This window comes from Electrophorus electricus, chromosome 20 (assembly GCF_013358815.1).
Source record: "Electrophorus electricus isolate fEleEle1 chromosome 20, fEleEle1.pri, whole genome shotgun sequence".
NCBI lineage: Eukaryota > Metazoa > Chordata > Actinopteri > Gymnotiformes > Gymnotidae > Electrophorus > Electrophorus electricus.
The window spans coordinates 4,676,430-4,703,237 of NC_049554.1; the positions used below are offsets into that span (position 1 = coordinate 4,676,430).

General features: G+C 42.3%; 5 protein-coding genes across 6 annotated transcripts; 3 read left to right on the forward strand and 2 right to left on the reverse strand.

Annotated features, from left to right (window-relative positions):
• Positions 1-399: 399 nt before the first annotated feature.
• Positions 400-2,119, forward strand: LOC113585527 (trypsin-3-like). Its single transcript, XM_027023055.2, has 5 exons — positions 400-451; positions 670-820; positions 1,051-1,192; positions 1,536-1,796; positions 1,964-2,119. The coding sequence occupies exons 1-5, from the start codon at positions 400-402 to the stop codon at positions 2,117-2,119; spliced, it is 762 nt and encodes a 253-aa protein (XP_026878856.2).
• A 10,168-nt stretch (positions 2,120-12,287) lies between these two features.
• On the forward strand, positions 12,288-13,892 carry LOC118240384 (cytidine deaminase-like). Its single transcript, XM_035520597.1, has 4 exons — positions 12,288-12,342; positions 13,028-13,142; positions 13,291-13,348; positions 13,435-13,892. The coding sequence occupies exons 1-4, from the start codon at positions 12,288-12,290 to the stop codon at positions 13,588-13,590; spliced, it is 384 nt and encodes a 127-aa protein (XP_035376490.1). The 3' UTR covers positions 13,591-13,892.
• A 102-nt stretch (positions 13,893-13,994) lies between these two features.
• LOC118240362 (dnaJ homolog subfamily C member 16-like) lies at positions 13,995-15,750 on the reverse strand. Its single transcript, XM_035520366.1, has one exon. The coding sequence runs from the start codon at positions 15,695-15,697 to the stop codon at positions 15,320-15,322; it is 378 nt and encodes a 125-aa protein (XP_035376259.1). The 5' UTR covers positions 15,698-15,750; the 3' UTR covers positions 13,995-15,319.
• A 1,913-nt stretch (positions 15,751-17,663) lies between these two features.
• LOC113589983 (cytidine deaminase-like) lies at positions 17,664-21,596 on the forward strand. The gene is made up of 4 exons (XM_027029901.2): positions 17,664-17,951; positions 20,735-20,846; positions 20,995-21,052; positions 21,139-21,596. The coding sequence occupies exons 1-4, from the start codon at positions 17,738-17,740 to the stop codon at positions 21,292-21,294; spliced, it is 540 nt and encodes a 179-aa protein (XP_026885702.2). The 5' UTR covers positions 17,664-17,737; the 3' UTR covers positions 21,295-21,596.
• Positions 21,597-21,670: 74 nt separating this feature from the next.
• LOC118240361 (dnaJ homolog subfamily C member 16-like) lies at positions 21,671-24,589 on the reverse strand. Of its 2 annotated transcripts, none has more exons than XM_035520364.1 (2): positions 24,572-24,589; positions 21,671-23,452 (listed from the first exon to the last, which is right to left on the reverse strand). In XM_035520364.1, exon 2 carries the CDS (start codon positions 23,398-23,400, stop codon positions 23,023-23,025), a length of 378 nt encoding a protein of 125 aa, XP_035376257.1. In that variant the 5' UTR covers positions 23,401-23,452; positions 24,572-24,589; the 3' UTR covers positions 21,671-23,022. The 2 variants fall into 2 exon arrangements, with proteins under 2 accessions (XP_035376257.1, XP_035376258.1); XM_035520365.1 differs by lacking the exon at positions 24,572-24,589 and adding an exon at positions 23,655-23,672.
• Between the last annotated feature and the right edge of the window lie 2,219 nt (positions 24,590-26,808).

The window sequence follows — 26,808 nt, forward strand, 5'->3', positions numbered from 1 at the left end:
CCGCTGGGCAGGGCCAAGATGAATATCACTCCCATCTCTGTCTGTGTTGAAGAAACAATAGAGACAACAAGTTGTCATACCTAAGGGACAGATGTGATTACACTATAAAAGCCAAGACATGGTTCCCAGGGTCACCAATTCTGGAGCACACCTGTTAGATTATTACAGATCTGACCTGCGCCTGCCAAGTGAGTACTACAACTGGTATTATTATGGCGATTATTTTTCTTATAGGGTGGTAAAATAAATGAAAAAAAAAAGGTATATTGGGCTACTTGACAAATTTGAATGAACCCAGACCCACTCATGCAATTGCTAACATGATATAACTACTATATAGTAAAGTCGTCGTAGTCCTATACCGTCAAATGTTTACTACTTTGTTTCAGATTTTTTAACATGAAGAAATATGTTGAATATTCAATTCTTCTCGTCGTTTTCATTATTCAAGGTAAAGTTTCACGGCTTTGGTCACGTTGTACGCATTTAAATGCGGTGAATACTGCGCATTTATTCCCATTACACAACCTAATCAACTAATTCTCGATCACCGTCCTCAGTTGCAAAGGCTGATTGTTTTTAACGTTTTTACGCAGATATGATTAAACACAAAATGTATTTTATTTCCAACATAATTTACAAAACTTTCAGACGTCTCTCTTTTCGCAGGTTCACTGCAGCAGAGAATCATCGGCGGACAGGAGGTAGTGCCCAATTCTATTAAATATCAGGCGTCTATACAGTACAACGGCAATCACTACTGCGGGGGAACCCTCATAAATGCCCAGTGGGTGGTGTCTGCCGCCCACTGCTGGAAGCCGTAAGAACTGTTGCCATCTCAAATATATTTTAAGTACAGCTGATTTACACGTTAAACATTTATGATAATTTTTACTCCCCCAGTAAAAATAAAAACGTGATCTTCATGGCAGAATTCAGAAAGCCTCAGATGAACTTGAAAATGAAACATCTAGGCAACATTATGGTTACAAATGTGATTTAGGCTTAGGAGAGAGTACCTGACTCAAAACCTTCCTCTTTGGTCCACAGATATTATTTGATCACAGTAGTCCTGGGTGCACATGATTTAACCAAGTTGGAGGGAACTGTGCAGGCATTCAATGTCACCAAAGCCCTCGTCTACTACATGTACAACTATAGGACATTTGATGGTGACATCATGCTCCTGAAAGTAAGTTAAACAAAAATGTTTAACATTCTCCGATGAGCTTGGCTATGGGACCTAAACGAAAGTGTTCCTTTCATTTATCCAAACTAACAACTCACTCCATGCATCCAATAAACCATTCAGTGGGCCATATAGTTTAATCTTTGTATAAACTGCTCAAATAACCCAAGTGATTGCAGAACCCAGGGCTGTCAATGGATTTAAGGGATTCTAATGTCCAGACCATACCTGAGCTCCCAGAGCATACCTGAGCACTGATTGCCTTGCACATGTTCTTTCTAGTGATGGGTTCAGTCCTCCCTAAGTGTCTTTGCGCTCCGTTTTCATGTGTTACCGTGTGGGTCAGTTCGACCGTCCAGCCAGCGTTAACGCTTACGTGCAGCCTGCTCTGCTGTCGAGCGTGAGCGCCTCGCCGCTGTCCGGGGGTGTGACATGCACAGTGAGCGGCTGGGGAGTCACACAGGTGTACAGTTACTACCTGTCACCTGTGCTCCGGTCCGTGGATGTGCAGGTCATCTCCGGCTGCCAGGTGTACTACTACTACTACATGATCACAGACAGCATGATGTGTGCCGGCTCCCCAATCGGGGGAAAAGACTCCTGCCAGGTGAGTTAAGGATAATGTTCTAAAGTGATAAATAGAATCTGTAAATATAGTTCTTTATCACTTCATATTGGCTTGGTATGAAGTCTGCTGCCCTGGACACTGATCATGGTCAGAAAGACTTCATCGAGGTTTCAGGCAGTGTGACATTCTGCCCTTTCCGACGGCAGGGTGACTCTGGCGGCCCCCTCGTGTGTAACGGCTATTTCGAAGGTATCGTCTCCTGGGGCATCAGCTGTGCCAACCCCTACTACCCTGGGGTGTACACCAAAGTCCGGAACTTCATCCAATGGATCAATTCGACCATCAGCAGCAACAGTAACTAGGCTGTTTTAGCAGCACAATAAAATGGTATTGCTAGTTAAAAGGGAAAAAGGGGACTTCTTCACCATGTGTGTCGGTGGCCAATTCTTGTAGCTACTTTATGATTTGCATATAACAAAACAGTAATGTATAGGATATACTATAAGCAACCTTACATTCGAACTCACAACCATGAGGTGGGGCTAGTGTAGCTAACTAGAACTGTACCCTAGGAATTATTTTGATGTAACCACTTGTCATAGAGAATAAATTCCATACAGTTCTTCAAAAGAGCAGAGCCAAAGACATGATACAATCAATAGCAGTCAATTTATAAATAATTCAAACAAATACATGGAAACCAGAGAAACAATTCATTAAGACAAACAGTAATCAATTAATCCCAATGCTTTAATATTTAATCCTTTTATTGAATTCTACTCAGTCAACAGCCACTCTAACTGAGGAAAAGACACCTCAGGGGGATAGGTATACTCACTGCTAAAGGATTCCATTGTATTACTTCTTTCAGCAAGGGTTCAATTTCCTTTGGCGCCAGAAATGCAAGGATGTAAGATACCAGTCAGTGATGGCCAGTGGCTAGTTGCAGTCATCATTGGTAGCTGCCAGTGGTGGCTGCCAGTTGCCAGTCACTGGTTATAGCACTTCTAGATAAGTATCCACAATGTTGCTGGCATTTATTATCTACCATGGGACTGAATGAGGTTCTGGAATGCCCCCTATTTTATCTCTACTCATTTACAGCTCACAGTAGTCGTATTTAAATATGTTTATTTTATATAAAATACCCAATCCATTCAGCATAATGTATGAGTAGCTTTCTTTCTGTCTGTCCACCCATCTTTCTTGCTTTCTTCTTTTCGTCATTTAGTCTCCTATAACAACCATGCCCATCACCACCTCACAACCACACTTGTTCACAAAAGTTCACAGAAAAACCAGTAGCTAGTACTACTGACTGATTAGCGTGCCAGAAATTTATTTAAAGACTCAGGGAACATATAAAAATGTTTGTATGATACTAAACTAGACTATTATACATTCAACAAACGTTCAGTAAAAATAGAAAAGAAATATGATAAAAACACTGCTCAAAAAGCAAATCAACTTGACTTATCAGTCCTAGCTGAGAATAGTCTGGTCACAGTCTTTACATTCCAGTACTTGACTGACAGTGTGCTGTCACAGACTTGCAGAGTGCTACGCTACACATTCCTAGCTGGATGTAATGGTGCAAGAAAGATCAGAATAATGCAACCATACATGTACAAGCTTCCCAGTGAGGATACCGATGCAGATAGTTCAGGCAGCAGATGAGCCTCGATCATTGGAGCAGACAGTATGATAGTTTTCCGTGTTTGCTAACAGGATGAAATCTATTGGCTTACACATGAACAGCTTGCTCAGTGGATAGTGTAAAATTACATAGATTTCACTGCTAATTAACTATACACTCAAACTATCATATATGTCAGTCTAGCTTTATCTAACTTGGTGTCACTGGTATGCTCCAATTTGTCAGAGACCATGTGATGTATAAAAACAAATTTAGGTTTGTGTAGAGTATGTAGGAACATAGAACATGTAGGAGGGGCATCAACTTTCTGACTGTTAAGAATAGAACTTATATAAGACCACCCACTTACATCAGAAGGGGAGAAATTCTGGAAAAATGTGTCATTTACAGGACTTTGGAGTGGTATTTATAGGACACACTTTGTATATGTGCATATGTGCAATGTGTGAACACAGATGTTCCTTGAGTCTTTAACTGGAGATGGCCAGTCTCTTTCACTGTGAAAAGAGGTACCCATATGAATCAAATTTAGCGCAGTATGAAATTTGTCATACATCTGGTGCCTCTGCCTTTTAACCTCATTTTAAAGTTTTTGTTTTTAGAAAATAAAAAGTTATAAAGATCACGATTCATCTCAATAGTTTGATTTGATACTTTAACAGCTTTCTGAAATCAAGATATACTGCAGGGATGATATAATACACTTGCAGAAAGTTGAATTAATATTAAAATACAATATTTACAAAACTCTACAGTAATGAATAACTGATGTGTAACCCTTGGTAGGGTGGCTCAATGGGATCGGCTGAGAACAGACCCAGAGTTTAATATGTTCCAGACCGAGAAACTTACAACACGGTTAAGTTGTATTTGATAATTGCCTACAAACAAAAACAAAAATCAAACAAAGAAAGAAAATATAAAAGTCACCCCTGATAGCTATCAGTCGCAGTTGAAAAGTGCATGTGGGAACTTTTCCAAAAACAATAAACCCACATAGTATATTATTCAATCTACAGAAACATGGAAAACAGAGTACTGTATAATTGATAGGTACACATGAAATATCCAGAGTCAAAACAACAGCTAGTCACATCTAAAACACAAAACCAGCCTAATGAAAACAAGTCAATATACCTTTCCCAAAAAAGATCCCATACCACAGAGGCAGTCCCCTCAGAACAAACCTGGACAAGTGTAGCTGTATGATTATTGGCTATATACCATTTGTCACACAAGTGTCAATGACTTTTCTATGTCTTTTGGAAGACAATGTTTTTGGAAGGTGGTGGAGCATAAAAGGTGGCATCTATTATATGTTACATATATTGTTTCATGTGACCCTGCCTAAGAAAGTACACAAAGATTTTCCCCAGAGCCTGAACATGTAGACCAAAGATGTAAAATAGAGTACTATATAAATACAGTATATGTTTTGGTATGAAATGACAGTCTTAGCTAACCTCTCTAGCTAACCTCTCTGACTCTGCAACTATCAGTAAATGATGCAGATATAGACTGAAGTGTGACTAGAGAGCTAGTTATTAAGCTAAGTGTAGATCACACATTCACTCATGAAAGTGAGTGGTCTAGTGGTTAACTGAATTATGGCCAGTATGTAGCAACAAATGCATTCCTGGCCCAATACATTCTTGCAGTCCTCTGTATATCTTGGAGTATTACAATACTCATATAATATCTGCAACTATTGGTAAATGATCTAAAGGTGGGCTAGTTTGTCAAAATACCAAATGTCCTAGGTGAAGTTTACTGCTTGCTAGTTAACATCAGGTAGGTTGAAATCTGGCTAGCTAGACCTCTTGCACATGTGCATTTCAATAATGGTATATAGCCGGTCAGTAAAAATAGCAAAGGGTGAAAGAGAAACCTGCATATAAGCAAGCAACTGCAAACTATGCGCGGATGTAATCGTCAGCTAGGTTGAAATGTGGTAGCTAGACTTCTTGCACATGTGCATTTCAGTAATGGTAATCAGTAATCAGTCAGTAAGTAAAAATACCTTTTCAAGACCAGCAAAAATAGCAAATGGTGACAATCAGGAGTTAAAGTACTGACATAATACATTAGCACCTGAAAGAAAAACCTACATTTAAGGAAGATGCCGCAAACTATGCACAGATGCCATCAATTTTACTCACTGATTTACCTGGGCTGTCTTTCCAGCCCAGAGACGACATTCAACCGTGACCCCATCATCACATACCCCCACTGTCAGACTCAGACGTGGGATCCATTCAGCCTTAGATGCTTTAGCCTTTTATCCTGCCCTAAGTGCCCTGCCAAAGAATTATTATGAGCTGCTGCATGGAAAAGCCTGCTCCTGTGGCTTATGGTAACCACCAACTGGATAATTATCTCATTTATTTGTGTCCTGTGCCACTCTACATAATTCATCATTAATGATGAAGAAATTTTGGGTATGACAGGGCAACCTGCCCTGATGGTCAAGCACCTGACCATCAATTGCCTTCACTTACCCAAAGCTATGCATTGGGGTGTTGTCCTGAGACTATGAGTGGGAAATCCTGTAGGAGGACTCCAGTGGTGAGCCAGTACGCACTCTTGTGCAAGTCCCCCCTTTTGGGCAGGGCCTTGCTGGCTGGATCCCACCCCCTGGCCCCTCCTGCTCTGGTTCAGATGATGACGGCCCTGGAGGTGCTTCTTCCTTGAGGGCTTCACATGTCACACACATACATGTCTAGGGCAAGGTCCACCTGCCTTATTATCCCCGGAGACTGGCCATTTGATGCCCAAAATTCATGCCTTGACACTATGATTTTCTACCCCAAAATCAATAATGACAAACACAAATAGATATTCAGGAATGTCCACATATACATACGTCCCTGTCATCTGCCATGCTTTTTTCCAGTAATTTTGAACCAAGAATTTGTGGATTGTGGTCTGATTGCAGATCAAATTCACCAAGGCTTGATATGCATGCCATTTGATTTTCACTGACAGGTAGTGTGTCCCTGGCACAGAACAGTAACAGCTCTCCTGCAAGGGCCTCAACCCAGCCCAACTTGAAGGAAAAGGGAGAAAGAGTGCAGGGAAGTGAGCGTGGGGACAGGGGGTGGGGCTGGAATGGAGAAGGGAATATGAATACAGGGAAGAAGTTTGGGAGGTGTCCTCATTTCTGAGGGGTGGAGACAAGTAGAGAGACAGAAAGGCTTACTCTCCCTGGTTATGCCATGAGGTGGTCTTGAGATAGGCCCATTCCACTTAGGTTTGTTTAGGTAGACAGGAGGTGAAGTGTTGTACTATGAGATCATTAATCGCCATGGAATCACATTCCTTGGAGAAGAACCATTGCTTGTAACAATCCCAGAACTTCTGTGCAAAGATGAAGGATTGGTCAAACTCTTTGAGTCTCAGCATTCAGAAGTACTGCTGGTGCTGCCCTGGGGTTTAATTGATTTGCTGCAGGATGGCTGCCTTCAGCAAATCATACTCCAACCATGAGCTGGGCTTCCCCCAAGAGCAGGAAAAGTGGAAGGTCCCCAAGCTTTGCTGTGGCCTGCTGCTGTGCACTTGATAAGCTCCATGCTCACTTTGGGGTCATCCTGTGGTGTATTCTTTGAAAGGCTGAAGTGGGTCACAGCTGGAGTACTGCAAGGCTGCAGTTGACTCTGCAGAGTTTGGCAGGTCTTGGTCTGCTCCCAGGTTTGGCACTACTGTGGGGGTTCCCCTGGATTGAGCAGGGAAAAAGGGATTGCATACATTACAAAATGGGGTGATAGGCAATAAGGAAAAGATTTTTTAAAAAAGGAAACCATCATGCAACAAGATTTTCTTTTTTATTAATATGCTGTTCAGTGATTCCATATATTCACATATAAATAAGAATCTTTATCTTTCTGACTCATGCATAGGTGGAACAAATTTTAATTATTCTTTGATTCACCCAGGCTGTCTATCCGCCCTGCAGATTATGCTCAATTGGGTGCTCTGCTTCCCACCATAGAAAGTAGTTTAGAACCAGAGAAGGTCCTGTTTGCTCTCAATTGCTCTTTTATGATTGAAAAATCATTCCCTTATCTATAAAATCCTGAAGGAATGATAATCTCAAACAACCAGGCCCTGACAAATTAGCTCAAGCTTGTCCCTTCAAACACAAACCTGCTTGTATCCATAAAGGGATCTGGTTCTGGTCACATTTGGTGGTAGCTCAGTTGTGGTCAATTAACTAGAAGAAGTCCATAAAACTAAACGTTGGGAATTATATGTTTCTCCCTGTTCCTGGCTCAGCAGCTTCCTGTTCAATAAAAGTGGCCAGGGATTGCCAGAGATAGTCATGGACAAGTTGAATAATCTCTGCTATTCTGTGCTTTCCAGGCCATCGATTACTAAATTAACCAAAAATTGTGGTGGTTGGGGAGATTAGTCATGTGGGTGGGAATGCATACAAAAGGCTTAATTTGTCTTTTCTCAGTGGTGTCCTCTAATGGTGCAAAGAGGAAAACAGGACATTGCTCATTTTCTCCTGATGCAAACAGATCCACTGGCATTCTGATTCCAAATCTTGGCTCCAAATCTATTCCACCACCTTAGGGTTGCCTTTTGAGTCTCTGTAAAGGGGAGTCTACCCTTCTCCAAGCCCTGCATACCTATGCCTTTCAGAGACAAGGAATGAGGATTGTTCTACAGGATCAATCTATTTGCCTAATAGTGTGAGGGGCGGAATCAAAGACCACCTCTTGCTGGTCGATATGCGCTACCACTGTGGTATTGTCCGTCCTCATGAGTACATGGCGACCCTTTAAAAAGGTAAGAAAGGCAAAGAGAGACTGCAGCTGATGATTCCCCTTTCCATTTATTATTCTGTGCTAATGAGTGGCCCCAAAATGGACAGCAGTTCAAATGTTGGCGTGCTTTTCCTGCCATCAATTATGCCCATGGGCACTTCCCATATGAGGGAGGATGGCCCTAATCTGAGTTAGGCTACCCAGCACTGGGAATCTTTCATAAACAACTTACCTAGTAAAACAAAGCCATTATTCTACATAATTTGAGACGTATATGGACACCAGAATGCCTCTCCAAAGTGCATTCAGACAGTTGGTGAATTTTTTCACCCTCTCTGTCAACAGGCTGGTAATGAAATAACCAGATATGATACATATTTGGTTGGTATTAACACACTATTCCCAGTGTTTAGTTTGAAACCCTATGCAAACCCTCTGTCTATCCATGGATTGGTGGTGCTGGACTGTGTTGAGACAGAGCTGATTGTGTGGCTCATCACCCCTAAAGGAGCAGTAGCTTCCTGAGTTGTGGACACTATGTCTTTTCCTTTTGTTTCACAAGAAATTGTGACACATTTTGTCAGTATCATTTTACTGTTAAATGTATGAGTTGTGTAATGTGAGATGGTGTTAACCACTGCTGACTCCTCAAAAATATCTTACTTCCCCTCTGAACGAAGGAACTCTGAATCCACCTCTGTGTCTGATAGTTGGTTCAGTGAATGCGACTGTGTGGGGGTAGGTGCAGGTGTAGGGGTGAGGTAGATGAAGCCAGTGGCGAGCATCATGGATTGTGGTTTCTGAGGAACATCCGTTGAGTGCCTATACTGTAGTGTGTTACGGACACAAAAGTTTAAAAGAGAACTGTCAGTTTCTGGAAAGACGCCTGTTTGTGTTGGCCTGCGGCCAAAGCAACAAGCTTCAGAGGCTTGCATATTAAATGTTATTTTACCCTGTAGAGGGTCATGATCAGTCCCTCCCAATTTCCGTGTTCCATGTTTTCCCTGTCTTGAGTTTTTTTAGTTCTAAACCACTAAACCCAGTGTTTAGTTTGAAACCCTATGCAAATCCTCTGTCTATCCATGGAGTGTTGGTGCTGGACTGTGTTGAGACAGAGCTGATTGTGTGGCTCATCACCCCTAAAGGAGCAGTAGCTTCCTGAGTTGTGGACACTATGTCTTTTCCTTTTGTTTCGCAAGAAATTGTGACACGTTTTGTCAGTATCATTTTACTGTTAAATGTATGAGTTGTGTAATGTGAGATGGTGTTGACCACTGCTGAACTATCTTTGTTTCTGTGCTTCCTGCCACAATGCTGGGGAGCACTGGAGCAGTGATCCAGCTGAACACTAGGTGCTGCCACATAATCTCTAGTTTTGATCATGTCTTGCAGGTCAGCACTCAGGTATGGAAAGACTCTGCCATAGGATCCACTGTGTTTCTGGTTTTCACTAGCTGGGCATGGAGAAGGACTGGGGACTCCTCAAATGTATCTCTGAACGAAGGAACTCTGAATCCACCTCATGTGCACTAAGCAGATGAGACTAGAGATGACAAATGCATCAGGCAAGTCATCCCAGCTTAATGTAGGTGTAGGGGTCGGGGTAGGTGGTTCAGTGTGTACGACTGTGTCTGATAGTTGGTTCAGTGAATGCGACTGTGTGGGGGTAGGTGCAGGTGTAGGGGTGAGGTAGATGAAGCCAGTGGCGAGCGTCATGGATTGTGGTTTATGAGGAACATCCGTTGAGTGCCTATACTGTAGTGTGTTACGGAAACAAAAGTTTCAAAGAGAACTGTCAGTTTCTGGAAAGAAGCAACAAGCTTCAGATGCTTGCGTATTAAATGTTATTTTACCCTGTAGAGGGTCATGATCAGTCCCTCCCAATTTCCGTGTTCCATGTTTTCCCTGTCTTGAGTTTTTTTAGTTCCGTTCCATAGTTTCGTTTTCTCCGGCCCTCGTTTGATTTTCAACACCTGTCCCTCGTTTAGTTGATTGTATTTTAACCCTGCCTTTGTTGGCTTAGTTTTGGCTGTTCATTGATGCCGTGCGTCTGTTAAGTTTGTACTCCGTGCCTTTATGTTTCTTAGCACCGAGTTTTCCTAGCGTCTTTTGTTTTAGCCTGCTTCCCGTTTGGCTTTGTATCTTTTTGTTTGTTAATCATGTATTCCCGTACTCTCCGTGTTGGTAATAGGACTCTGGACCGTTATTCCGACTCTCGCTCCTCACCGTTACATGGAGATCTAGTAAATGAGTATGCTGTGACGTCAAAGGCTTCTGACTGTAGAATTTGCATTTACGTAAATTGGATGTAAAAAAAAGAAATGTTAAGTGAAATTTCAAGGTATTGGACTAAAGAGCAATAATCGTGTTACTGGTCTACTCCCTTGTTACTCAATAGGTTCTTCTCAGGCTTCAAAAACGAAAGTTATTATTAGTTTTGCAGAGCTCACCTCTAGCTGTTCTTGAAAACACTGATTTAAAAACAAATATTTGATAGAAACATGACTGTCACAAGTGTTTTGACAACACATGATACTTATGTTAATGATTAGGGGAAAGAGGCAGTAGTCTGTAATGCCGTTCTGTGTTTGCGTTTCAGTAAGTAGTCATTAAAAAAAACCAAACAGCTAATTATTTTCTGCTAATTTAAGTTGATATTTGCTGTTTGCCACTTCAAATGATTAATGGTAGGAAGTCAAAGTACAGTATATATCAGTGCCTGCACTGAGAGACTCATTATGTTTGGCACATAATAGTAAAAGTAATTATGCAAAGTAAGGACAGAAGACACATGCATATGCATACTTTATTATGGCCACTTTTAGAGACACCACCCATTGAGGAGCATGTTGGACCTCCTTTGGCCTTTAGGGTAGCTTATCGCATTTGCCATAAATTGGGTGGAGGTACAGACAGCTCTGAACCGCAGCTTCTGCCTCATCTCAGAGACGCTCTACAGGATTAAGATCTGGGGACTGGGAAAGCCAGCCAAGCAAGGAAAATTCACCTTTATGTTCCTGAAACCAATCCATGAGTACACAACCCTTGTGGCATGGGACACTGTTCTGCTGTAGGGTGAACAGCTGCCCTGAAGGAATTAACTCGGTTGGCCGCAATGCTTAGGTAAGGCCTACGGTTCCAGGGTGTGCCGTGAAAATATGCCACACATGGTTATTCCACCTCCACCAGCATCAAACTGTTGACACCTAACAGGAAGGACTCATCAGTGGTTAAAGTACTTGACTTGTAATTGGAAGGTTGCTGGTTCAAGCCCCACCCCTGCCAAGTTGCCACTGTTGTGCCTCTGAGCAAGGACCTTAACCCTCAACTGCTCAAGGTATACTCAGTTATAATTGTAAGTCGATTTGGATGAAGGTGTCGGGTAAATGGCAATTCATGCTTGCTTGCTTCATGCTTCTAACCTTGCCATCAGCACAGTACAGCATAAATCTGGACTCATCTGACCAGGCAATGCTTTTCCACTGCTGAGTGATCCAATTTTTGTGATGAGTTTTAAGTTGGACATGCACACACCAGTGTTGTGTTCAGCTACAATTTACTTGACTGCGCACCTCCTGTTCATCAGAACGATTCTTGACGTCCTCGTCTGACCACTTTCATTGACGGGTTGTTTATGTCCGTAGGATCCTCATTCACTGGACACTCTCAATCGCACCATTCTTGGTTTACTCTCAACACATCCGACACCATGTCATGTCCCCAGTCTAGGCAGCGTGGCCCTAACAGCAACACAATACTAATTCGAATAACTGAGCCAGATGGACTATGGAATAAAAGAACCCAAAGCAAAAGGTATATGTCAATGTGATGTATTGTACTGTCAGAAGAACTCACACTGGTGAATCATCAGGAGTGGGTACAATGCCAAAACAAACAACAAAGCCCACACTACAGCATAATTCCCAGACCCACCTACCCTCAAACAAAACAAAAAACAAAAAAAAACTGATTCCCTAACCAGAAAAACAGACACAAACCCCAATCCCAAACAAACAGGCTAGTAAATACAACTAGTAAATACTATGTATGCTAGTAAATGCTAGTAAATACAACTAGTATTTACAGTCACCAAGATCTTCACACATGGCAGACACAAAGAAACAGCAAGAATACACAGGGAAACTGGGCAGACACAAACGCAAGGCCAGCAAACTCTCAGGATAACGGGGATAAAAACCAATACAACCTAATTATCACCCAGTAACAGGCTGAGGCAGGGTAACAAAGACAATTCCAAAGAAGCTAAACAAGAACAAGTACTAAGCAGAGGCAGAGCTAACAAAGCTGAGCCATAAGAAGCCATCTTCTGTCTCCCAACTTGGTCCATATATAGGCCATCTTGATTTCTTAGGTGATGAGCCAGTAACAAGACAGCAGTAGTATCCAAGTACTGAACTGGAGCACGTCAGGGCTGGAGTCATCAGGAAGGGAGCGCCGCAGATTTGGCAAGCAGGGGCATAACAACTGTTGCACAAGAACCCCACCAGGCTGGCAGTTTTTGAAATTCTGGTCCAGACTAGTTTAGCCTGACTGACCATACCTCATATGAAGTTGCTCAATTTTCCAATTCTAATGTGGATTCACACTGAAATGTTACACGGAAAACTTGTACACCTGACTTTATGCTGCACTCCAGTGTCACATGTCCAATTTCCATACAAGGAAGCTCCAATCATGGAAGGGCAGGTGTCTGTACTAAAGTGGCCATTCAGTGTATATATATATATATGACACCCTATATGTATCTAACTCCTATAAAGCTTAAACTAAACTAAGTGGGTTTACTAGCAATGGCAATTCTCTTTTGTTCCATTTTCTTTGAGCAGGTTGCAATGTTGAAAATGCCTGTTACAACCTGGGAATCTGTGCAGAGAGAACCGCCATCTCAAAAGCTGTATCCGAAGGCTTTAGAGATTTCAAAGCCATAGCAATAGCCAGGTACGTTACCTTTTAGATATTACATAGAATGTATCCCCTAAACTGAGCTTTACAAAGATACCTTACCCATAAATAAGACATGATTGTTATCAACTCTAACCTGATGCATGACTAACTATATAGCAGTAACCTACTTTTGACTTTCCAGCGATTTGCGCGAACAGTTCATCTCGCCCTGTGGTGGCTGCAGGCAATTCATGAGAGAGGTGAGTGGTGTCACAGCTAGAACATCAAACCTCCATCATGTTATGGGGCTGCGTGTGCTTTGTAACATCATGACTCATGTCTCCAGTTTGGGGCCAGCTGGGACGTGTACCTGTCCAAGCCGGACGGCTCCTACATGGAGATGACTGTGGAAGAGCTGCTGCCGGAGTCATTTGGCCCAGAGGACCTGAAGATGAAGAGGGTGCATTCCATTCCTAAGGATGTCGAACCAGCTACAAAATGAATGTGGATGAACAAACAACTAGAAAAGAACAGCACAGGCTTTGGAAGAGATTATCAAAGTCAAATAAAAACATTGTTGCCTGTGTCTTCAATGAAAAATTCTTTACTAGTGGCTGGACTTGCATACCTCTGTACCACTACTGCTTCTGTGATGCTGAAGACAGGATGTGGAAATGTGCATTATAAATCCTGTTTGGCTTAGTGTATTTCACAAGAAGTAAATATACAAATTAATATTTACATTTCTACTACCATTTAAGAGAGAAATCAGTTGTGTTTTGAATAAACTGGATACCAACCAAATATCAAGTTTGCTTCTATTTCTTTAGGAATGATGTATGGTTTAAAACTCTTTAATAAGACTATGAACAACTGGAGCCTTTGTGTAAACTTAAATAAAGTTAAACATTTTTGGGGGAAAACAGGACAAACATCTTATAAATAAAACATCTTTTAAATAAAGGGGATGTGGGTATTCAACATCCTAAACCCTGATTTTCATATGCTGTTTCATATGAGAATTAGTCATTTAGATGCAATACGGTCAAATAACATTTTGTAAACCATTGCACTGAAGTCTTTTTTTTTTTAATGAAAATGTCCCAAGCATAGAACATTTAAAAAGCTGTCAAAGTGCAACAAGCAGGGGGGAAAGGCATTAAAGGTGCCTAAAATAAACTGAATTTAAGGGTTAAAGGAAAGGTGACGTCTAGAAACGAGTCAAGTCTCCCAAACAAAGCTTCAAGGCAACCGTGACATTTCATTTCATGCACGCACGTACATATCTTACTCATAAGGAAGAACTAAACGACGTTAATTTAGTAGACTAATTTATTCAAAAAGCAGTTAAACAGTGCTCGGTTTTGAACACCTATAAGTGACTGGCAGTGATTTGCCAGCACAGTTTCCAAAATAGCTTTTGCCCAACCAGCTGGAAACTCTCACAGGCGCTTTAGCGGTACTGGTCAATTTTGGCGCGCGTGTCTGGCCATGGATTCACCGACCAGATGGTAAAAGACGATCAATCTAGCTCAGGTGCTTAGTTCACATCTCGACAGCATGATCCTCAGGAAAATGGACACGCACGTCCCTTAGATACCCTACACGTTGCACCTTGAATTCATCTTATAGTTGAGGTGATTTTTGTTCATTATAAAAAAATGCTTGTAGTTAAAATAATCTCCTGCACACATGACATTTGGACTACTATTCAGGCCATTAATCCATTTGGTACCGTTTCTGAATCTGCTGTTACACAGTTCAAAGAGTCTAGTATGAACAGGAACGAGCAGATTCTAAATTACTTACAGGCCCGGGATTAAACAACAAAAGTACCCTCAGAGTATTGGGATGGCTTTCTCCTCTTCCCTACCAGGGCAAAACCATTTAAGACACTAGTTCCTACAGCATAAAGCAGCAGTTCAAATGAGGTCTTTGGAAATTAAATTCATTGGTAGTGCAGCACTTGCTTTGACAGCAAAACACACACGCAGCGCTCCAAAAACAAGCTCGCTAGTGATTCAGTGCATAATCCAATAAAACAGTAACAATCCCCTAACGAAACCTCACATCTTAGACAGAGTGTACTGACGGTCATCTCACAGTCATGAATAAAGCCTGCTACCCATTATCATAAACTCCCCCTGCGATCCCCACACCTGCTGCAACTGTGAGCACTGGACAGAGGCACGTACGTACCGGCCCAGACTCCCGGCATCCCGTCAGCCTGGTCACTTCTGCAGGGCTTCCAGGTCAGGCCAGGATGGGACGTAGTGCCGAGGCAGACTGCCCTCCATCAGCCTCTCCATCCAGAGGCTCAGTCGCTCGAGCTTGCTGCACACATGCGGCGTGGAGGAAGTCTGCCGCCGGGAGCTGCCCTTGGACCTCGTCTTCACCCCTGCCCGGGGAGCTCTGGCGTCCTCGTCAGATGACCTGCTGGAGTCCTCCTTGTCGTCCACGTGCACAGGTCGGAAGAGGCAGAGGTACTTCTTGTGGCCGTTGAGGGCCAGCACGTAGCCCGTATAGTCCGGTTCGTGGGAGGACGTGCCCTCGTTCAACTCCATGTCCGAGTGCCTGGTGCCAAGGGCCATGGCCAGAAGCAGGTCCATCCACTTCCGGTGCTTGTCCACGTTTAAGAAGGAATAGTGAATAATCTGAGACCTGTGGGGTGTTCAATTATAGAGGAAAGATTTTATGAACATAGCCCTTTTAAATTAGTGGGAGAAGATCTCTTGATATAGGCACAAATATGCTACTGTGGTGGAACTAATTTTCATTTCAACCAAATTTATCATCTGCAAAATTATCATAGTAAGTGATTAAATTTCAACTACATTCTGTTTCAGGAGCACATCGCACAAACCTTTCTATTGTTTAAAAGAATAATAAATAATAAATGTATTTATTAAAATGATACAAAAAGCCAAGTGGTCCTTATCAAACATTGCAATTTAAAAAAAAAAAAAAAACCCTATGCAAATCCTCTGTCTATCCATGGAGTGTTGGTGCTGGACTGTGTTGAGACAGAGCTGATTGTGTGGCTCATCACCCCTAAAGGAGCAGTAGCTTCCTGAGTTGTGGACACTATGTCTTTTCCTTTTGTTTCGCAAGAAATTGTGACACGTTTTGTCAGTATCATTTTACTGTTAAATGTATGAGTTGTGTAATGTGAGATGGTGTTGACCACTGCTGAACTATCTTTGTTTCTGTGCTTCCTGTCACAATGCTGGGGAGCACTGGAGCAGTGATCCAGCTGAACACTAGGTGCTGCCACATAATCTCTAGTTTTGATCATGTCTTGCAGGTCAGCACTCAGGTATGGAAAGACTCTGCCATAGGATCCACTGTGTTTCTGGTTTTCACTAGCTGGGCATGGAGAAGGACTGGGGACTCCTCAAATGTATCTCTGAACAAAGGAACTCTGAATCCACCTCATGTGCACTAAGCAGATGAGACTAGAGATGACAAATGCATCAGGCAAGTCATCCCAGCTTAATGTAGGTGTAGGGGTCGGGGTAGGTGGTTCAGTGTGTACGACTGTGTCTGATAGTTGGTTCAGTGAATGCGACTGTGTAGGGGTAGGTGCAGGTGTAGGGGTGAGGTAGATGAAGCCAGTGGCGAGCATCATGGATTGTGGTTTCTGAGGAACATCCGTTGAGTGCCTATACTGTAGTGTGTTACGGAAACAAAAGTTTCAAAGAGAACTGTCAGTTTCTGGAAAGACGCCTGTTCTGGAAAGAAGCAACAAGCTTCAGATGCTTGTGTATTAAATGTTATTTTACCCTGTAGAGGGTCATGATCAGTCCCTCCCAATTTCCGTGTTCCATGTTTTCCCTGTCTTGAGATTTTTTTAGTTCCGTTCCATAGTTTCGTTTTCTCCGGCCCTCGTTTGATTTTCAACACCTGTCCCTCGTTTAGTTGATTGTATTTTAACCCTGCTTTTGTTGCCTTAGTTTTGGCTGTTCATTGATTCCGTGCCTTTATGTTTCTTAGCACCGAGTTTTCCTAGCGTTTTTTGTTTTAGCCTGCTTCCCGTGTGGCTTTGTATCTTTTTGTTTGTTAATCATGTATTCCCGTACTCTCCGTGTTGGTAATAGGACTCTGGACCGTTATTCCGACTCTCGCTCCTCACCGTTACATGGAGATCTAGTAAATGAGTATGCTGTGACGTCAAAGGCTTCTGACTGTAGAATTTGCATTTACGTAAATTGGATGTAAAAAAAAGAAATGTTAAGTGAAATTTCGAGGTATTGGACTAAAGAGCAATAATCGTGTTACTGGTCTACTCCCTTGTTACTCAATAGGTTCTTCTCAGGCTTTAAAAACGAAAGTTATTATTAGTTTTGCAGAGCCAACCTCTAGCTGTTCTTGAAAACACTGATTTAAAAACAAATATTTGATAGAAACATGACCGTCATCGCTCAGTGACCTTTAAACTGCGGCATGCTCTCAGCTTCTAGCAAAACGAGAGCTAGCTGACCGGGCTGGAACAGTTACGCAAGCACGGAGCATGAAAGCAGATACGGGAAGTTGGTGATGGGGTGTGTTGGGGAGGGATGGAAGATTCTACACTGGGATTGGCTACATGTTAACTCAAGGAACGTCTAATTGGCTGCAGAGTGAAGGGCAATGAGCCAAGTTGCGGTAAGATGCCACGCACACATGCACAACAAAGTAAAATGGCAGACTCTAAAGTAAAACAGGAACTGCTGGATGCTACAACGACGAGTCTGAAGAGTAACTGCTCCGAGATAAGCACGCTGATTCGACAGGCTCTGGAAGCTAAGAAATTCGCCTACTGTCCCTACAGCAAGTTTAGAGTGGGGGCTGCCCTCATAACACACGATGGGACAGTGTTCACAGGTGAGAAACTGTACACACTCGCATTACGAGAGTCCAATTTAATACTGCCATAACATCCGATTTCATTAGATTCTGCTAAAAGACTCCTAACCTCCTAGCACCAAATTTGTGCTTGCTGTGTTTGTTGTAATTCCTGTGTACACATTATCAACAGACAGACTGAGTCCGAGAGAAATTAAATAATACTTGAGAACATAAGTTGCATACATAACATGAAGCGAGGATGGCTATGTTTCTGGAAAATGACATGCTTAAAATGTGAAAAACCCTGTACTCCTAAGCTTGCTTGAGCAGTCTTAGAGAATCAAGCAGGGAGACAACAGTCCACTCTGTTCTTTTACCACTTTACACACCAACCTATATTGATGACACAAATAATAGTGTATATGGTATGAGATGAACAGGACAATGTCAATAATAAAAAGCAAAAAATGCATATCTTGGGTCCATAGTCAACACTGTCACAAGTGTTTTGACAACACATGACACTTATGTTAATGATTAGGGGAAAGAGGCAGTAGTCTGTAATGCCGTTCTGTGTTTGCGTTTCAGTAAGTAGTCATTAAAAAAAACCAAACAGCTAATTATTTTCTGCTAATTTAAGTTGATATTTGCTGTTTGCCACTTCAAATGATTAATGGTAGGAAGTCAAAGTACAGTATATATCAGTGCCTGCACTGAGAGACTCATTATGTTTGGCACATAATAGTAAAAGTAATTATGCAAAGTAAGGACAGAAGACACATGCATATGCATACTTTATTATGGCCACTTTTAGAGACACCACCCATTGAGGAGCATGTTGGACCTCCTTTGGCCTTTAGGGTAGCTTATCGCATTTGCCATAAATTGGGTGGAGGTACAGACAGCTCTGAACCGCAGCTTCTGCCTCATCTCAGAGACGCTCTACAGGATTAAGATCTGGGGACTGGGAAAGCCAGCCAAGCAAGGAAAATTCACCTTTATGTTCCTGAAACCAATCCATGAGTACACAACCCTTGTGGCATGGGACACTGTTCTGCTGTAGGGTGAACAGCTGCCCTGAAGGAATTAACTCGGTTGGCCGCAATGCTTAGGTAAGGCCTACGGTTCCAGGGTGTGCCGTGAAAATATGCCACACATGGTTATTCCACCTCCACCAGCATCAAACTGTTGACACCTAACAGGAAGGACTCATCAGTGGTTAAAGTACTTGACTTGTAATTGGAAGGTTGCTGGTTCAAGCCCCACCCCTGCCAAGTTGCCACTGTTGTGCCTCTGAGCAAGGACCTTAACCCTCAACTGCTCAAGGTATACTCAGTTATAATTGTAAGTCCATTTGGATGAAGGTGTCGGGTAAATGGCAATTCATGCTTGCTTGCTTCATGCTTCTAACCTTGCCATCAGCACAGTACAACATAAATCTGGATTCATCTGACCAGGCAATGCTTTTCCACTGCTGAGTGATCCAATTTTTGTGATGAGTTTTAAGTTGGACATGCACACACCAGTGTTGTGTTCAGCTACAATTTACTTGACTGCGCACCTCCTGTTCATCAGAACGATTCTTGACGTCCTCGTCTGACCACTTTCATTGACGGGTTGTTTATGTCCGTAGGATCCTCATTCACTGGACACTCTCAATCGCACCATTCTTGGTTTACTCTCAACACATCCGACACCATGTCATGTCCCCAGTCTAGGCAGCGTGGCCCTAACAGCAACACAATACTAATTCGAATAACTGAGCCAGATGGACTATGGAATAAAAGAACCCAAAGCAAAAGATATATGTCAATGTGATGTATTGTACTGTCAGAAGAACTCACACTGGTGAATCATCAGGAGTGGGTACAATGCCAAAACAAACAACAAAGCCCACACTACAGCATAATTCCCAGACCCACCTACCCTCAAACAAAACAAAAACAAAAAAAAACTGATTCCCTAACCAGAAAAACAGACACAAACCCCAATCCCAAACAAACAGGCTAGTAAATACAACTAGTAAATACTATGTATGCTAGTAAATGCAACTAGTATTTACAGTCACCAAGATCTTCACACATGGCAGACACAAAGAAACAGCAAGAATACACAGGGAAACTGGGCAGACACAAACGCAAGGCCAGCAAACTCTCAGGATAACGGGGATAAAAACCAATACAACCTAATTATCACCCAGTAACAGGCTGAGGCAGGGTAACAAAGACAATTCCAAAGAAGCTAAACAAGAACAAATACTAAGCAGAGGCAGAGCTAACAAAGCTGAGCCATAAGAAGCCATCTTCTGTCTCCCAACTTGGTCCATATATAGGCCATCTTGATTTCTTAGGTGATGAGCCAGTAACAACACAGCAGTAGTATCCAAGTACTGAACTGGAGCACGTCAGGGCTGGAGTCATCAGGAAGGGAGCGCCGCAGATTTGGCAAGCAGGGGCATAACAACTGTTGCACAAGAACCCCACCAGGCTGGCAGTTTTTGAAATTCTGGTCCAGACTAGTTTAGCCTGACTGACCATACCTCATATGAAGTTGCTCAATTTTCCAATTCTAATGTGGATTCACACTGAAATGTTACACGGAAAACTTGCACACCTGACTTTATGCTGCACTCCAGTGTCACATGTCCAATTTCCATACAAGGAAGCTCCAATCATGGAAGGGCAGGTGTCTGTACTAAAGTGGCCATTCAGTGTGTATATATGACACCCTATATGTATCTAACTCCTATAAAGCTTAAACTAAACTAAGTGGGTTTACTAGCAATGGCAATTCTCTTTTGTTCCATTTTCTTTGAGCAGGTTGCAATGTTGAAAATGCCTGTTACAACCTGGGAATCTGTGCAGAGAGAACCGCCATCTCAAAAGCTGTATCCGAAGGCTTTAGAGATTTCAAAGCCATAGCAATAGCCAGGTACGTTACCTTTTAGATATTACATAGAATGTATCCCCTAAACTGAGCTTTACAAAGATACCTTACCCATAAATAAGACATGATTGTTATCAACTCTAACCTGATGCATGACTAACTATATAGCAGTAACCTACTTTTGACTTTCCAGCGATTTGCGCGAACAGTTCATCTCGCCCTGTGGTGGCTGCAGGCAATTCATGAGAGAGGTGAGTGGTGTCACAGCTAGAAAATCAAACCTCCATCATGTTATGGGGCTGCGTGTGCTTTCTAACATCATGACTCATGTCTCCAGTTTGGGGCCAGCTGGGACGTGTACCTGTCCAAGCCGGATGGCTCCTACATGGAGAAGACTGTGGAAGAGCTGCTGCCGGAGTCATTTGGCCCAGAGGACCTGAAGATGAAGAGGGAGCATTCCATTCCTAAGGATGTCGAACCAGCTACAAAATGAATGTGGATGAACAAACAACTAGAAAAGAACAGCACAGGCTTTGGAACAGATTATCAAAGTCAAATAAAAACATTGTTGCCTGTGTCTTCAATGAAAAATGCTTTACTAGTGGCTGGACTTGCATACCTCTGTACCACTACTGCTTCCGTGATGCTGAAGACAGGATGTGGAAATGTGCATTATAAATCCTGTTTGGCTTAGTGTATTTCACAAGAAGTAAATATACAAATTAATATTTACATTTCTACTACCATTTAAGAGAGAAATCAGTTGTGTTTTGAATAAACTGGATACCAACCAAATATCAAGTTTGCTTCTATTTCTTTAGGAATGATGTATGGTTTAAAACTCTTTAATAAGACTATGAACAACTGGAGCCTTTGTGTAAACTTTATTTAAGTTAAACATTTTTGGGGGAAAACAGGACAAACATCTTATAAATAAAACATCTTTTAAATAAAGGGGATGTGGGTATTCAACATCCTAAACCCTGATTTTCATATGCTGTTTCATATGAGAATTAGTCATTTAGATGCAATACGGTCAAATAACATTTTGTAAACCATTGCACTGAAGTCTTTTTTTTTTAATGAAAATGTCCCAAGCATAGAACATTTAAAAAGCTGTCAAAGTGCAACATGCAGGGGGGAAAGGCATTAAAGGTGCCTAAAATAAACTGAATTTAAGGGTTAAAGGAAAGGTGACGTCTAGAAACGAGTCAAGTCTCCCAAACAAAGCTTCAAGGCAACCGTGACATTTCATTTCATGCACGCACGTACATATCTTACTCATAAGGAAGAACTAAACGACGTTAATTTAGTAGACTAATTTATTCAAAAAGCAGTTAAACAGTGCTCGGTTTTGAACACCTATAAGTGACTGGCAGTGATTTGCCAGCACAGTTTCCAAAATAGCTTTTGCCCAACCAGCTGGAAACTCTCACAGGCGCTTTAGCGGTACTGGTCAATTTTGGCGCGCGTGTCTGGCCATGGATTCACCGACCAGATGGTAAAAGACGATCAATCTAGCTCAGGTGCTTAGTTCACATCTCGACAGCATGATCCTCAGGAAAATGGACACGCACGTCCCTTAGATACCCTACACGTTGCACCTTGAATTCATCTTATAGTTGAGGTGATTTTTGTTCATTATAAAAAAATGCTTGTAGTTAAAATAATCTCCTGCACACATGACATTTGGACTACTATTCAGGCCATTAATCCATTTGGTACCGTTTCTGAATCTGCTGTTACACAGTTCAAAGAGTCTAGTATGAACAGGAACGAGCAGATTCTAAATTACTTACAGGCCCGGGATTAAACAACAAAAGTACCCTCAGAGTATTGGGATGGCTTTCTCCTCTTCCCTACCAGGGCAAAACCATTTAAGACACTAGTTCCTACAGCATAAAGCAGCAGTTCAAATGAGGTCTTTGGAAATTAAATTCATTGGTAGTGCAGCACTTGCTTTGACAGCAAAACACACACGCAGCGCTCCAAAAACAAGCTCGCTAGTGATTCAGTGCATAATCCAATAAAACAGTAACAATCCCCTAACGAAACCTCACATCTTAGACAGAGTGTACTGACGGTCATCTCACAGTCATGAATAAAGCCTGCTACCCATTATCATAAACTCCCCCTGCGATCCCCACACCTGCTGCAACTGTGAGCACTGGACAGAGGCACGTACGTACCGGCCCAGACTCCCGGCATCCCGTCAGCCTGGTCACTTCTGCAGGGCTTCCAGGTCAGGCCAGGATGGGACGTAGTGCCGAGGCAGACTGCCCTCCATCAGCCTCTCCATCCAGAGGCTCAGTCGCTCGAGCTTGCTGCACACATGCGGCGTGGAGGAAGTCTGCCGCCGGGAGCTGCCCTTGGACCTCGTCTTCACCCCTGCCCGGGGAGCTCTGGCGTCCTCGTCAGATGACCTGCTGGAGTCCTCCTTGTCGTCCACGTGCACAGGTCGGAAGAGGCAGAGGTACTTCTTGTGGCCGTTGAGGGCCAGCACGTAGCCCGTATAGTCCGGTTCGTGGGAGGACGTGCCCTCGTTCAACTCCATGTCCGAGTGCCTGGTGCCAAGGGCCATGGCCAGAAGCAGGTCCATCCACTTCCGGTGCTTGTCCACGTTTAAGAAGGAATAGTGAATAGTCTGAGACCTGTGGGGTGTTCAATTATAGAGGAAAGATTTTATGAACATAGCCCTTTTAAATTAGTGGGAGAAGATCTCTTGATATAGGCACAAATATGCTACTGTGGTGGAACTAATTTTCATTTCAACCAAATTTATCATCTGCAAAATTATCATAGTAAGTGATTAAATTTCAACTACATTCTGTTTCAGGAGCACATCGCACAAACCTTTCTATTGTTTAAAAGAATAATAAATAATAAATGTATTTATTAAAATGATACAAAAAGCCAAGTGGTCCTTATCAAACATTGCAATTTAAAAAAAAAAAAAACCCTATGCAAATCCTCTGTCTATCCATGGAGTGTTGGTGCTGGACTGTGTTGAGACAGAGCTGATTGTGTGGCTCATCACCCCTAAAGGAGCAGTAGCTTCCTGAGTTGTGGACACTATGTCTTTTCCTTTTGTTTCGCAAGAAATTGTGACACGTTTTGTCAGTATCATTTTACTGTTAAATGTATGAGTTGTGTAATGTGAGATGGTGTTGACCACTGCTGAACTATCTTTGTTTCTGTGCTTCCTGCCACAATGCTGGGGAGCACTGGAGCAGTGATCCAGCTGAACACTAGGTGCTGCCACATAATCTCTAGTTTTGATCATGTCTTGCAGGTCAGCACTCAGGTATGGAAAGACTCTGCCATAGGATCCACTGTGTTTCTGGTTTTCACTAGCTGGGCATGGAGAAGGACTGGGGACTCCTCAAATGTATCTCTGAACGAAGGAACTCTGAATCCACCTCATGTGCACTAAGCAGATGAGACTAGAGATGACAAATGCATCAGGCAAGTCATCCCAGCTTAATGTAGGTGTAGGGGTCGGGGTAGGTGGTTCAGTGTGTACGACTGTGTCTGATAGTTGGTTCAGTGAATGCGACTGTGTGGGGGTAGGTGCAGGTGTAGGGGTGAGGTAGATGAAGCCAGTGGCGAGCGTCATGGATTGTGGTTTCTGAGGAACATCCGTTGAGTGCCTATACTGTAGTGTGTTACGGAAACAAAAGTTTCAAAGAGAACTGTCAGTTTCTGGAAAGACGCCTGTTCTGGAAAGAAGCAACAAGCTTCAGATGCTTGCGTATTAAATGTTATTTTACCCTGTAGAGGGTCATGATCAGTCCCTCCCAATTTCCGTGTTCCATGTTTTCCCTGTCTTGAGTTTTTTTAGTTCCGTTCCATAGTTTCGTTTTCTCCGGCCCTCGTTTGATTTTCAACACCTGTCCCTCGTTTAGTTGATTGTATTTTAACCCTGCTTTTGTTGCCTTAGTTTTGGCTGTTCATTGATTCCGTGCCTTTATGTTTCTTAGCACCGAGTTTTCCTAGCGTTTTTTGTTTTAGCCTGCTTCCCGTGTGGCTTTGTATCTTTTTGTTTGTTAATCATGTATTCCCGTACTCTCCGTGTTGGTAATAGGACTCTGGACCGTTATTCCGACTCTCGCTCCTCACCGTTACATGGAGATCTAGTAAATGAGTATGCTGTGACGTCAAAGGCTTCTGACTGTAGAATTTGCATTTACGTAAATTGGATGTAAAAAAAAGAAATGTTAAGTGAAATTTCAAGGTATTGGACTAAAGAGCAATAATCGTGTTACTGGTCTACTCCCTTGTTACTCAATAGGTTCTTCTCAGGCTTCAAAAACGAAAGTTATTATTAGTTTTGCAGAGCTCACCTCTAGCTGTTCTTGAAAACACTGATTTAAAAACAAATATTTGATAGAAACATGACTGTCACAAGTGTTTTGACAACACATGATACTTATGTTAATGATTAGGGGAAAGAGGCAGTAGTCTGTAATGCCGTTCTGTGTTTGTGTTTCAGTAAGTAGTCATTAAAAAAAACCAAACAGCTAATTATTTTCTGCTAATTTAAGTTGATATTTGCTGTTTGCCACTTCAAATGATTAATGGTAGCTTCTAGCAAAACGAGAGCTAGCTGACCGGGCTGGAACAGTTACGCAAGCACGGAGCATGAAAGCAGATACGGGAAGTTGGTGATGGGGTGTGTTGGGGAGGGATGGAAGATTCTACACTGGGATTGGCTACATGTTAACTCAAGGAACGTCTAATTGGCTGCAGAGTGAAGGGCAATGAGCCAAGTTGCGGTAAGATGCCACGCACACATGCACAACAAAGTAAAATGGCAGACTCTAAAGTAAAACAGGAACTGCTGGATGCTACAACGACGAGTCTGAAGAGTAACTGCTCCGAGATAAGCACGCTGATTCGACAGGCTCTGGAAGCTAAGAAATTCGCCTACTGTCCCTACAGCAAGTTTAGAGTGGGGGCTGCCCTCCTAACACACGATGGGACAGTGTTCACAGGTGAGAAACTATACACACTCGCATTACGAGAGTCCAATTTAATACTGCCATAACATCCGATTTCATTAGATTCTGCTAAGACTCCTAACCTCCTAGCACCAAATTTGTGCTTGCTGTGTTTGTTGTAATTCCTGTGTACACATTATCAACAGACAGACTGAGTCCGAGAGAAATTAAATAATACTTGAGAACATAAGTTGCATACATAACATGAAGCGAGGATGGCTATGTTTCTGGAAAATGACATGCTTAAAATGTGAAAAACCCTGTACTCCTAAGCTTGCTTGAGCAGTCTTAGAGAATCAAGCAGGGAGACAACAGTCCACTCTGTTCTTTTACCACTTTACACACCAACCTATATTGATGACACAAATAATAGTGTATATGGTATGAGATGAACAGGACAATGTCAATAATAAAAAGCAAAAAATGCATATCTTGGGTCCATAGTCAACACTGTCACAAGTGTTTTGACAACACATGACACTTATGTTAATGATTAGGGGAAAGAGGCAGTAGTCTGTAATGCCGTTCTGTGTTTGCGTTTCAGTAAGTAGTCATTAAAAAAAACCAAACAGCTAATTATTTTCTGCTAATTTAAGTTGATATTTGCTGTTTGCCACTTCAAATGATTAATGGTAGGAAGTCAAAGTACAGTATATATCAGTGCCTGCACTGAGAGACTCATTATGTTTGGCACATAATAGTAAAAGTAATTATGCAAAGTAAGGACAGAAGACACATGCATATGCATACTTTATTATGGCCACTTTTAGAGACACCACCCATTGAGGAGCATGTTGGACCTCCTTTGGCCTTTAGGGTAGCTTATCGCATTTGCCATAAATTGGGTGGAGGTACAGACAGCTCTGAACCGCAGCTTCTGCCTCATCTCAGAGACGCTCTACAGGATTAAGATCTGGGGACTGGGAAAGCCAGCCAAGCAAGGAAAATTCACCTTTATGTTCCTGAAACCAATCCATGAGTACACAACCCTTGTGGCATGGGACACT

What these genes read in the sequence shown, in the direction of transcription:
- LOC113585527 (XM_027023055.2), top strand. Translation starts at nt 400, where the DNA reads ATGAAGAAATATGTTGAATATTCAATTCTTCTCGTCGTTTTCATTATT. An exon ending in CGTCGTTTTCATTATTCAAG is followed by an intron (nt 452 to 669) that starts GTAAAGTTTCAC and finishes CTCTTTTCGCAG; the next exon opens with GTTCACTGCAGCAGAGAATC. An exon ending in GGGGAAAAGACTCCTGCCAG is followed by an intron (nt 1,797 to 1,963) that starts GTGAGTTAAGGA and finishes TTCCGACGGCAG; the next exon opens with GGTGACTCTGGCGGCCCCCT.
- LOC118240384 (XM_035520597.1), top strand. Translation starts at nt 12,288, where the DNA reads ATGGCAGACACAAAGAAACAGCAAGAATACACAGGGAAACTGGGCAGA. An exon ending in GAAACTGGGCAGACACAAAC is followed by an intron (nt 12,343 to 13,027) that starts GCAAGGCCAGCA and finishes ATTTTCTTTGAG; the next exon opens with CAGGTTGCAATGTTGAAAAT. An exon ending in GCAGGCAATTCATGAGAGAG is followed by an intron (nt 13,349 to 13,434) that starts GTGAGTGGTGTC and finishes TCATGTCTCCAG; the next exon opens with TTTGGGGCCAGCTGGGACGT.
- LOC118240362 (XM_035520366.1), bottom strand. Translation starts at nt 15,697, where the DNA reads ATGGACCTGCTTCTGGCCATGGCCCTTGGCACCAGGCACTCGGACATG.
- LOC113589983 (XM_027029901.2), top strand. Translation starts at nt 17,738, where the DNA reads ATGCCACGCACACATGCACAACAAAGTAAAATGGCAGACTCTAAAGTA. An exon ending in CGATGGGACAGTGTTCACAG is followed by an intron (nt 17,952 to 20,734) that starts GTGAGAAACTGT and finishes TTCTTTGAGCAG; the next exon opens with GTTGCAATGTTGAAAATGCC. An exon ending in GCAGGCAATTCATGAGAGAG is followed by an intron (nt 21,053 to 21,138) that starts GTGAGTGGTGTC and finishes TCATGTCTCCAG; the next exon opens with TTTGGGGCCAGCTGGGACGT.
- LOC118240361 (XM_035520364.1), bottom strand. Translation starts at nt 23,400, where the DNA reads ATGGACCTGCTTCTGGCCATGGCCCTTGGCACCAGGCACTCGGACATG.